Source organism: Anomaloglossus baeobatrachus, chromosome 3, assembly GCF_048569485.1.
Source record: "Anomaloglossus baeobatrachus isolate aAnoBae1 chromosome 3, aAnoBae1.hap1, whole genome shotgun sequence".
NCBI lineage: Eukaryota > Metazoa > Chordata > Amphibia > Anura > Aromobatidae > Anomaloglossus > Anomaloglossus baeobatrachus.
Genome location: NC_134355.1, coordinates 680919140 through 680931477, shown reverse-complemented (window position 1 = coordinate 680931477; position 12338 = coordinate 680919140). Strand labels below are relative to the sequence as shown.

At 51.2% G+C, this 12338-nt stretch overlaps 1 protein-coding gene across 3 annotated transcripts in view; it reads right to left on the bottom strand.

Moving 5' to 3' along the window:
• EPHX2 (epoxide hydrolase 2) overlaps positions 1-12338 on the bottom strand; it is a 145945-nt gene that overhangs the window by 77176 nt on the left and 56431 nt on the right. For all 3 annotated transcript variants that reach the window (XM_075341301.1, XM_075341300.1, XM_075341302.1), the window contains exons 12-17: positions 12223-12334; positions 11886-11960; positions 8865-8910; positions 7562-7664; positions 6737-6806; positions 2673-2753 (exon numbers count right to left, since the gene is read on the bottom strand). In XM_075341301.1, the coding sequence (XP_075197416.1) occupies positions 2673-2753; positions 6737-6806; positions 7562-7664; positions 8865-8910; positions 11886-11960; positions 12223-12334 (487 nt within the window). The remainder of the gene's footprint in view (positions 1-2672; positions 2754-6736; positions 6807-7561; positions 7665-8864; positions 8911-11885; positions 11961-12222; positions 12335-12338) is intronic.

The following is a 12338-nucleotide window of genomic DNA, read 5'->3' as shown; positions in this document are numbered from 1 at the left end:
CAGTCCCACCTGGGAAGATCACCTAGAGCATCTAGCACAGGTGCTCAGGCGGATCCACCAGGCAGGTTTGACCATCAAGCCGGGAAAGTGTCAGCTGGCCATGAGCGAGGTCCAGTACCTCGGTCACCGGGTAGGCGGGAGAACACTGAAGCCCGAGCCTGAGAAAGTGGAGGCCATCGCGTCCTGGCCCACCCCCAGGACCAAGAAGCAGGTGATGTCCTTCTTGGGGACCGCTGGGTACTATAGGAGGTTTGTTCCATGCTATAGTAGCCTGGCAAAGCCCTTGACGGACCTCACCAAGAAGAAGCTGCCCTCTGCAGTCGATTGGACAATGGACTGCGAGACAGCCTTCCGGGCCCTAAAGGACGCCCTGTCCAGCCCGCCCGTGCTACAGGCAGCCGACTTCACGCGGCCGTTTGTAGTACAGACCGACGCCAGTGACTTTGGCCTCGGTGCGGTGCTCAGCCAGGTGGACTCTGCGAGCCAAGAGCACCCAGTCTTGTACCTGAGCAGGAAGCTGTTACCAAGGGAAGTGGCCTATTCCACGATGGAAAAGGAGTGCCTGGCCATAGTGTGGGCCCTGCAGCGCCTGCAACCCTATCTATACGGGCGCCACTTCATCGTGGAGACGGACCACAATCCCCTCAGCTGGTTACACACTGTCTCCGGGACGAATGGCAGGTTGTTGCGATGGAGCCTGGCGCTCCAGCAATACAACTTCACCATTCGACACAAAAGGGGCCGTGACCACGGTAACGCAGACGGGCTGTCCCGACAAGGAGAGGTCGCGGACGGGCGCACGGGGGAACACCGGAGTGTGCTGCCCCTAGCGCCCTCAAAAGGGGGGAGGTGTGAGGTAAATCCGGAGATATGACGATAAATCATGATATTCAAGTTATGTCAGGAAGCCCTCTCCTGGTGTCACCCCCCCTTTCCTTCACACAACTCCTTCAATCAGAAAATTTACCACAGGGATAAACGGTTTGTTTAGCAGATAGGTGTCAAAGGAACTGGTCTGTGTTCCACTTACACCTCCAACAGCCATCTCCTCTGATATGGAGATTATATGATGTGGGAACAATGGACACAGGATGACTCCCTGCCGTGACCCTGTGGTAGGGGCTGCTATCTAATTAGCAAGCTTGGAAGTATCCAGACAGAACGACTCCAGTAAAATATGGTTCATATCTCGCAAGCCATATTTCCGATAAATATGGCAACCATAAAAATGGTGTCTCTGCATGCGGACGATGCTGGCACACCTTTTTTATGGGAGCGGGAGATTGGGAAGTACCCCAGGCGTGATATCAGCCAATGGGGAACTAGTAGACAAGTCATGAGTCCTCTCGTTCTGTAGCTAAATTCATAACTGTCACAATGAGAGCGTTGGCGTCTGCCTACGACGCTCCCAGGCCAAGTTATGGCCATATCCCCTGTTGTGGATATTGTCCATAACTCCAGCCAGGGGTGGAGCAGTGCTCCCTCTGAGGTCACTAAGGTAGGAGGGGACCTGGATTTGCCCAGGTTGATAACCCTACTTCGGCCATTTTCCAGTGTTCTTTCGCTGGGGGTCACGTGTAGGAAACATCTGTGGGAAGGATCCTAGAAACCTGGCCTACAGCGCCCCCCTGTGGCCAGACGCACACGGTAACTGATTGAATTGCATACCTGTTTGTAAACCATGCTTTATCTGTAACTGTACTCTGACATATGTATATTCTGTAGATCTCCTATTGTAAATATTGTATTTTCTAGTGTGCTTTAGGCTGATTAAATTATATAATTAATCTTGGGCTGTTCTGTTATCTCGATCTTGAATCCCACGTCTGTGTGTTCGGCTAATAGTTACCGTGAAGCGGTTGGTGGCAGCGAGTTGTGCCAAGGATTATTGTGGGGAGGCCAGTGAGATTCGGGGAGGTTTTATATATTCCGCCCGCGGAGGTCGGGGGAATATATACCCTACTCTCACCGGGGGCCCTTCAATAATCGGCATAAGTAGTATAGCGGCCTCCTTGCTTATTGTCGGGCAATTCCATAATTGGCCTGACTATAAGAGGGGCGCTAGAGAGCGCGTCACGTGCTCTGTCTGTCGGTCGGGAGGTATAAAGGAGGGGTGACCCCCACTTGTTACCCCCCGATTGTGACGTACTGGTAGCCAGCGCGGGGGATTTCTGAGTGACCCCCCCCCCGGTGGTTCGTGACAAGGAGTGACCTGAAAGATCTGGAGAAGATCTGTATGGAGGAGTGACCTGAAAGATCTGGAGAAGATCTGTATGGAGGAGTGACCTGAAAGATCTGGGGAAGATCTGTATGGAGGAGTGACCTGAAAGATCTGGAGAAGATCTGTATGGAGAAGTGACCTGAAAGATCTGGAGAAGATCTGTATGGAGAAGTGACCTGAGAGATGTGTATGGATTGTATGGAGGAGTCCCCAAACTCCCTTCTTCAGCGTGTGCAAACTGGGTCAAGATCTACCGGAAACGTCCGACCTCTGTAACTTCAAACAAAAGGTTTCCACCAAATATTAAGTTCTGTTTTTCTATTGTATCAAATACTTATTTCATGCAATAATATGGAAATTAATTAATACCATGTGATTTTGTGGCTTTTTTTTATTCTATCGGATGATAGATCCTCGCCTTTGTCTATGGTGGTCTCTCCACTGCACTCACCTTCTTCTCCATACCGGTGGTCATTACCGGCAGTAGCACCGCGTCCTTCTCCGCTGTCACCATCAGAGCTGGAACCAGGATCTGCAAATGAAAGATCCAAATGGGTTTGCATACCTGTTTTTGTTACAGTTTACCTTACATAGGGTCCTAATGAGTTTACTGAGAATCCTTCAGTGAGCTCCTTCTCGAGGAGAGTTTGTACCTCTTATCTGTCTAAATCGGAGCACCTCCCTATCGGATTGATGACAGCAGACAACATCAAAGTTGAACTGGTCATGTATCAGCTGAGAGAAGCTTGGAAAAAGACAGTTACCAATTTACCCTCAGAACGAGCTCACTGATGGACACCCAATTAACTCACTCTAAAGGGAATCAAAGTCTAAAAAAGTCCAAAATGGGTATCCACATCCTTTAATTAAAAGATGCATTTTAATAGATGTCTAAAAGTTCAACTTTGCTGTGGTCTGTAATCATAAATCAGCGGAGAAGCATTCAAGAAAAAGACAAATATTAGAAAAAAACTCAGACAGAGCTCACTGGTGGATCCTCAGTTTCCTCCTTTTGCTGACAGTACAACACAGACGCTATAGAAGGCAAACTGAGCCGACATTTTAATAAGACCCAATTGAAAAAATGATTTAGAGGCCGAAATATATTCATTTAAGTAAAGAAAAAGTGTCCACATCCTTTATTGGTTGGACAAATGGTCATTCAGTAGTGCCAAAAAAAACCCAAAAAATTCAGACTTCATCAGCCATGTTGGATTACAACCCTTTTTTTCTTTACTGCATTTAATAGTTGTTATTAGGCGACTTTAAGCTGCGATTGTGTGATTGTTCATACTATACACAGCAGTGCATGAGCACTACTATGTATGGCGAAAATCACAGTCTGCTATGAACACCAGATAAATGCCGGCTTTCACAGGAAAATTGTATTGACAGATACGGGGGTCATCAGCTAACCCTTGACTTTCATGGCAACCCATGGGCATCACGGGCGCAGCAATGGGCAACATGTTCCTCATGCCGCGTGTGTTACATTCCGCTGTCAGAGATTGACAGCGCGATTTTGCAGCTATTAGTGGCAGATAAAATCAGCCATCATGTGCCGGAAGGATGCAGGCACAACGTGCGAGCCCGCATCAAAGACAAGGACACAACCTTTGATTTTGGGTTAAAAATAATTTTTGCCATTGGGTTTCATTCTGTTTGGAATTTACAGGCTCTTTCTTTCCCAGCATATTGTACTTTGATGTGGTCAGTGGTCATAAAGCAGCAGAGAGGAGCTCAGAAAAAAAAAAGAATAACCCAATGAGCTCGCTGATGGGCACTCAGTTAACTCATTCTGAATCTGCAACCAGAAATGGACGGTGCATCATTCGGATTGCAATGTAATAAGAAGCCGCTGAATGGAGACACTGCCGGGAGTTCAGCTTTTCTCAATATTTGAGGCTGTAGGGCGGCACATTATCCGGTTACGGGTGAGACGGGGCGAGATCACCCGTCTGCAGGATCCCGCCATCGTCCGTGGTTGTTATATATTTACGCGCTCCCCACCGGGGCTGCACGACGCGCTCGCAGATCTGGACAATGTCCTGCAAGGTCTGAATTAATAATCACATGAAGAGTTTGTGTTCCAAAGAATTCCTCCCCATCGAGCGTTGTCCCGTCACATCTGTCCGCGGGCAGCCGCCGGGAGCCGTCGAGGGTTAACCCCTCACTGACCTCAGCTCCTCAATATTCACCGCCACATCTTCCAGATGACACGGATTACAGGAAGATGAATGATGCTGGGGGCCGGATTCATCCTCTGTGGGGTCTAGAGAAGATTCCCTTTCATCTGGCATTCGGTACCGTTTTTTTTGCTCCAAATTCTTGAAAAGGATGTAAACGGGGGCATGAACTTTGGGGAATATTTCCCCTTTGTTTAGCTTTGGAGCAAAATGTTGCAAAAAGCTGCCCCCTGTTGTAGCTTTATCCAGCCACCCCCCATGCTGTAGCTGTATCCAGCCGCCCCCTGCTGTAGCTTTATCCAGCTGCCCCCTATTGTAGCTTTATCCAGCCGCCCCCTGCTGTAGCTTTATCCAGCCACCCCCTGCTGTAGCTTTATCCAGCCACCTCCTGTTGTAGAATTATGCAGCCACCCCCATGGTGTAGCTTTATCCAGCCGCCCCCTGTTGTAGAATTATCCAGCCATTCCCTGTTGTAGCTTTATCCAGTCGCCCTCCTGCTTTAGCTTTATCCAGCCGCCGTCTGTTGTAGCTTTATCCAGCCGCCCTCTGTTGTAGCTTTATCCAGCCGCCCCCCTGTTGTACCTTTATCCAGCCACCTCCTGTTGTAGTTTTATCCAGCCACCCCCCTATTGTAGCTTTATCGAGTTGCCCCCCGTTGTAGCTTTATCCAACTGCCCCCCTGTTGTAGCTTTATCCAGCCGCCCCCTGTTGTAGCTTTATCGAGTTGCCCCCCGTTGTAGCTTTATCCAACTGCCCCCCTGTTGTAGCTTTATCCAGCTGCCCCCCTGTTGTAGCTTTATCCAGCCGCCCCCTGCTGCAGCTGTATCCAGCCGCCCCCTGCTGTAGCTGTATCGAGCCGCCCCCCTGCTATAGCTTTATCCAGCCGCCCCCCTGTTGTAGCTTTATGCATCCGCCCCCCTGCTGTAGCTTTATCCAGCCTCCCCCTGTTGTAGCTTTATCCAGCCGCCCCCTGTTGTAGCTTTATCCAGCTGCCCCCCTATTGTAGCTTTATCCAGCCGCCCCCTGCTGTAACTCTATCCAGCTGCCCCCTGCTGTAGCTCTATCCAGCTGCCCCCTGCTGTAGCTTTATCAAGCTGTCCCCTGCTGTAGCTTTATCCAGCCGCCCCCTGCTGTAGCTTTACCCAGCCGCCCCCTGCTGTAGCTTTATCCAGCTGCCCCCCTATTGTAGCTTTATCCAACCGCCCCCCTATTGTAGCTTTATCCAGCCGCCCCCTGCTGTAGCTCTATCCAGCTCCCCCCTGCTGTAGCTTTATCCAGCCGCCCCCTGCTGTAGCTCTATCCAAATGCCCCTTGCTGTAGCTTTATCCAGCCGCCCCCTGCTGTAGCTTTATCCAGCCACCTCCTGTTGTAGAATTATGCAGCCACCCCCATGGTGTAGCTTTATCCAGCTGCCCCCTGTTGTAGCTTTATCCAGCCACCTCCTGTTGTAGAATTATCCAGCCGTTCCCTGTTGTAGCTTTATCCAGTCGCCCTCCTGCTTTAGCTTTATCCAGCCGCCGTCTGTTGTAGCTTTATCCAGCCGCCCTCTGTTGTAGCTTTATCCAGCCGCCCCCCTGTTGTACCTTTATCCAGCCACCTCCTGTTGTAGTTTTATCCAGCCACCCCCTGCTGTAGCTTTATCGAGTTGCCCCCCGTTGTAGCTTTATCCAACTGCCCCCCTGTTGTAGCTTTATCCTTTATCCAGCCGCCCCCTGCTGTAGCTTTATCCAGCCGCCCCCTGCTGTAGCTTTATCCAGCCGCCCCCTGCTGTAGCTTTATCCAGCCGCCCCTTGCTGTAGCTTTATCGAGTTGCCCCCGTTGTAGCTTTATCCAACTGCCCCCCCTGTTGTAGCTTTATCCAGCCGCCCCCTGCTGTAGCTTTATCCAACTTCCCCCCCTGTTGTAGCTTTATCCAGCCGCCCCCCTGCTGTAGCTTTATCCAGCCGCCCCCCTGCTGTAGCTTTATCCAGCCTCCCCCTGTTGTAGCTTTATCCAGCCGCCCCCTGTTGTAGCTTTATCCAGCTGCCCCCCTATTGTAGCTTTATCCAGCTGCCCCCCTATTGTAGCTTTATCCGGCCGCCCCCCTGCTGTAGCTTTATCCAGCCGCCCCCTGTTGTAGCTTCATGCAGCTGTTCCCTGTTGTAGCTTTATCCACCCGCCCCACTATTGCTTCATTTTGATAAAATTAGTCCTAGTCCGGCTGCCAACCAGGGGGACGCACTTTGGTCGACCCGGGAGGACGGACTCCGGCCGCCGACAAGGGGAATGTGGTTCAGGGCCCTTCCTTACAGCCTCCGGGACAGTTGGCCAGTATGGTGTGTGACCTTACCTTCCAGTTGTGACCCTTGACTGCCCACTCCCAGCTCCGGTCCATGTTTCTGTACCAATTTAATGGACCCCTGCGGAACAAAGACAGTGGATGAGACTCCATTATAAACCCACTTAAAGACAGGAGCATTTTTCATTTTTGCGCTTCCTTAGAAGCCATATATTTTTTGTTTATTTTTTACTTTCAGGTCACCATAGAGAGCGGGACGAGTTACAGTTTGGGATGATACCATTCACTCTATACACTATATAATGTAATGAAAAAATTGGGTAAGATGTTGAAAAAAAAAAAAGTTTGATTTGTGTCACCTTTTTTTCTTTATATGCGGCGACCTGCAGTTTTATGGATACCTTTTTGGGATATAAATAACCGAGCTGGACTTCATGGGAGTACAAAAATGGTGGTGATGGGGCCCTATGGAGAACGAACTCTTTCCATGATGCGAGTAAGGTATGCAACGGGTGCTGAAAAATTAGCACCATGTGATTGTAAATTAAGGAGGGTTGAACAGCAGCGATCAGAGCTTGCTCCAGTTGCTGCTGCTGTGTTGCACAGAAGGCAGCCACTGTGTATGGAGAGAGCTGAGCTCCATATGATGTATAATTCGGTTATATGGTCACCAAGGGGGGTTAATTTATAATATTAGTTTGTGTCCTCATGACTGCAACCTCAGTGCAAAAGTCTGCAGTCCCCACAACCCCTTCTTATACTCCGGTTACCAGCCAGGTTCTTGTGTGTGTGCTCCTGTGCCCAGGCTTGGCCTGGCTACCACCTGTCCCCGGAAGCGCTGCCTCCACCATGATAATTGGCAGGTCACATTCCTACCTGAATCCACTCTTCTTAAACTGCGAGACGTAATACTGCAGCTCCGATTCACTAAGGATTTTACTGCGAGGGATTTCCTCCTGGAGACCGACAAACAGACCGCCTGTAAGGAAGAAGAGCGGAGGGTTTGAGGAGTGCAGAAAATGTATATGTATATACACGCACGCGCGCGCGCACACTATATGTCTGGTGATAATCCAGCGCTTGCTTACATGTCAGTGGTGGCAGAAACGTTTCCAGATTGCAGGCAACAAAATAATAATAATCTTCATTACAGGCACAGATTCTACAGGTTTTTTTGTTTTGGGAGGGAGGGGGCTTTTTTTCCTGTTTTATTAAGTTGAGGGTACAGTGGTTGGTGGCAGCTTATCCACCACAAAAACTAAAAGATCAGGCATGCTGAAAATCCAACTGCCCAATCCTGCTCCAGTAGAGAGTGGAGGCGGCACCGTCATGGCAGGCAGTTCCATCTTGACAGGCTGTATCATCCCGCCTGACTGTACTATCCTGCTCTACTGTCCCGTCCCGTCAGGCAGTATTGTCCCGTCAGGCAGTACAGTCCTCAAAGGCAGTAACCCAGCTCAGATGGCAGGCATTTGTCCTTCCTTCTGTTACATTGCTCCACCACTGCAAACTCAACGCTGCTATTCCAGTCATCATGCTTACAGCCCAGCGACATCAAGCACTGCCGTGCAGCTCTGATGCTTCACCGTTCCAGCTCTGATGTATTGAGCCTCCGTTGCAAACCCAGCTCTTCTCCTTCAATGAGTCACTCTGCTACATAGATGGGCCAGCCCTGCTGCACACCCAGCCCTGCTGCGCACCCTGCCCTGCTGCACACTCTGCCCTGCTGCACACCCAGCCCTGCTTGCACACCCAGCCCTGCTTGCACACCCAGCCCTGCTGCACACCCGGCCCTGCTTGCACACCCGGCCCTGCTTGCACACTCGGCCCTGCTGCACACTCGGCCCTGCTGCACACTCGGCCCTGCTGCACACTCGGCCCTGCTGCACACTCGGCCCTGCTGCACACTCGGCCCTGCTTGCACACTCGGCCCTGCTGCACACTCGGCCCTGCTGCACACTCGGCCCTGCTGCACACTCGGCTCTGCTGCACACTCGGCTCTGCTGCACACTCGGCTCTGCTGCACACTCGGCTCTGCTGCACACTCGGCTCTGCTGCACACTCGGCTCTGCTGCACACTCGGCTCTGCTGCACACTCGGCTCTGCTGCACACTCAGCTCTGCTGCACACTCGGCCCCGCCGCACACTCAGAAGAGAAGCAGTGTGGAGCGGCGCTCACCTCTCTTGCAGACTCCACTGGTGCCTAAGGAAGACGAAAGTTTGTCCTACGATAAAACAAAGACAAATATTATAGAAAAGTCGTCACGCCCCCCCCAGAGGACATACACAAGCTGTCATTCTGGAGCCTGAGAAAGCTGGGTGGAATCCCTCTACATGCAGGCACATCCGTTATCACCCAGCTTTCCCAGACACAGATATGACTAATATATGAACGCGGCTGATAGAAGAGGACGCCGAGTCTCTAATTCACCAATCCATCAATTATGTACGGGGGAGCCGGGGAGGGGTGGAGGGGGGCCGCTCTGGTTGGTGCTAATCTATTTAACTCCTGCTTTTAATTGTCGTCTGACCCGTCCTTGTCAGAGACACCTCGGATATCAGAGCCTGGCGCCGAGAGGTGACGGGGAGGTCATGTAGTACGGCCGCGCCACGATCACTACCAGTGCCAATCAATGGAGTACGAGAGCGGGCGGACCCTGAATTATACCAAGCCCCCCCATCACATGCAGAGGACGACCCCCAGAGTGCAGGTATAAAGTCTACACCTGCCCCCGAATTATACCAAGCCCCTCATCACATGCAGAGGACGACCCCCAGAGTGCAGGTATGAGGAGTACACCTGCCCCCGAATATACCGAGCCCCTCATCACATGCAGAGGACGACCCCCAGAGTGCAGGTATGAGGTGTACACCTGCCCCCGAATATACCGAGCCCCCCATCACATGCAGAGGACGACCCCCAGAGTGCAGGTATAAAGTCTACACCTGCCCCCGAATTATACCAAGCCCCTCATCACATGCAGAGGACGACCCCCAGAGTGCAGGTATGAGGAGTACACCTGCCCCCGAATATACCGAGCCCCTCATCACATGCAGAGGACGACCCCCAGAGTGCAGGTATGAGGTGTACACCTGCCCCCGAATTATACCGAGCCCCTCATCACATGGAGAGGACGACCCCCAGAGTGCAGGTATGAGGTGTACACCTGCCCCCGAATATACCGAGCCCCTCATCACATGCAGAGGACGACCCCCAGAGTACAGGTATGAGGTGTACACCTGCCCCCGAATTATACCGAGCCCCTCATCACATGCAGAGGACGACCCCCAGAGTGCAGGTATGAGGTGTACACCTGCCCCCGAATATACCGAGCCCCCCATCACATGCAGAAGACGACCCCCAGAGTGCAGGTATGAGGTGTACACCTGCCTCCGAAAATACCGAGCCCCCCCCATCACATGCAGAGGATGACCCCCAGAGTGCAGGTATGACGTGTACACCTGCCCCGAATTATACCGAGCCCCCCCATCACATGCAGAGGACGACCCCCAGAGTGCAGGTATGAGGTGTACACCTGCACCGAATATACCGAGCCCCTCATCACATGCAGAGGACGACCCCCAGAGTGCAGGTATGAGGTGTACACCTGCCCCGAATTATACCGAGCCCCTCATCACATGCAGAGGACGACCCCCAGAGTGCAGGTATGAGGTGTACACCAGCACCGAATATACCGAGCCCCTCATCACATGCAGAGGACGACCCCCAGAGTGCAGGTATGAGGTGTACACCTGCCCCCGAATATACCGAGCCCCTCATCACATGCAGAGGACGACCCCCAGAGTGCAGGTATGAGGTGTACACCTGCCCCCGAATATACCGAGCCCCCCCATCACATGCAGAGGACGACCCCCAGAGTGCAGGTATGAGGTGTACACCCGCCGCCCGCAGTGTCAGGCCGGGTTGCATTTCCCGCGGATTCTGTAACACGTGAACTATTGATGAGCTCGGATCCGGTGTCGCTGACATTTTCCAAAAAGAAAATCAGGAGATCTGGAGACGGCGGAGGAGATCACACTGAACGATTCACACCTCTGTATCATGTAACGCGAGACGGGGGGCGAGCGCCGGGCAGAATTATCTATTCTACTATACCACCAGAGACGCAGGGACTCACAGCGTCCAATTACCACAGCGTCTGCGGAAACATCACCAATGTATGTACACAGGGACCGCAGCAGAATAGAGAGTGCAGCTCTGGAGTATAATACAGGAGGTAACTCAGGATCAGTAATGTAATGTATGTACACAGTGACTGTACCAGCAGAATAGTGAGTGCAGCTCTGGAGTATAATACAGGAGGTAACTCAGGATCAGTAATGTAATGTATGTACACAGTGACTGCACCAGCAGAATAGTGAGTGCAGCTCTGGAGTATAATACAGGAGGTAACTCAGGATCAGTAATGTAATGTATGTACACAGGGACCGCACCAGCAGAATAGTGAGTGCAGTTCTGGAGTATAATGCAGGAGGTAACTCAGGATCAGTAATGTAATGTATGTACACAGTGACTGCACCAGCAGAATAGTGAGCGCAGCTCTGGAGTATAATACAGGAGGTAACTCAGGATCAGTAATGTAATGTATGTACACAGTGACTGCACCAGCAGAATAGTGAGTGCAGCTCTGGAGTATAATACAGGAGGTAACTCAGGATCAGTAATGTAATGTATGTACACAGGGACTGCACCAGCAGAATAGTGAGTGCAGCTCTGGAGTATAATACAGGAGGTAACTCAGGATCAGTAATGTAATGTATGCACACAGTGACTGCACCAGCAGAATAGTGAGTGCAGCTCTGGAGTATAATACAGGAGGTAACTCAGGATCAGTAATGTAATGTATGTACACAGTGACTGCACCAGCAGAATAGTGAGTGCAGCTCTGGAGTATAATACAGGAAGTAACTCAGGATCGGTAATGTAATGTATGTACACAGCGACTGCACCAGCAGAATAGTGAGTGCAGCTCTGGAGTATTATACAGGTCACTGAATACTGATGGGCTCTACATTTCTGTTTTGTTCAATCACTTTTGCACAGTGCTGTATATTATATCCGCTACATAACCATATGCAGCTATGTATACGTCTGGCCATCGTGTCTCCGTCCTCCATAGTGTTTTGATGAGGACAGATGTATAAACTGATGGAGTCACTTCCTCGGAGGAGAATTTACCTTTTCACCGGGACCGCGGAAAAATATTTTAAATGTTCTTTCCAAATGTTTCTCCAGTTCTGCTTCAGCGACCCCCTAAGAAATGGAGATGTAATTAGGGGTGAAATTGGATGCGGGATTAGACGTCGGCTGTTACTCATTGGGCCGAGCCTGCCGTCAGCTCATCTGCTCCGGTCACTACAGCCGCGCTGTCACCGGCCGGTCAGTGCGACCACAGGACATGGCCGGGTCTACGGCAATACTCAGCCAGAGACCATGCTGGTTATTGTAGTTCTGCAAGCATTTGTATGGGTCGGTGCTCGGGATTCGAGGGGGATTAGAAAATCAACGCACTCACCGGCTCTTGGAAATAAATCTGGTAATCGAAAATCGGGTTTGCTTTTATTGCCTCACTGGCTTTTACTTCTGGATTAACGGAGAAGAATGGAGTATTGAGGGACGCCACGGCTCTGA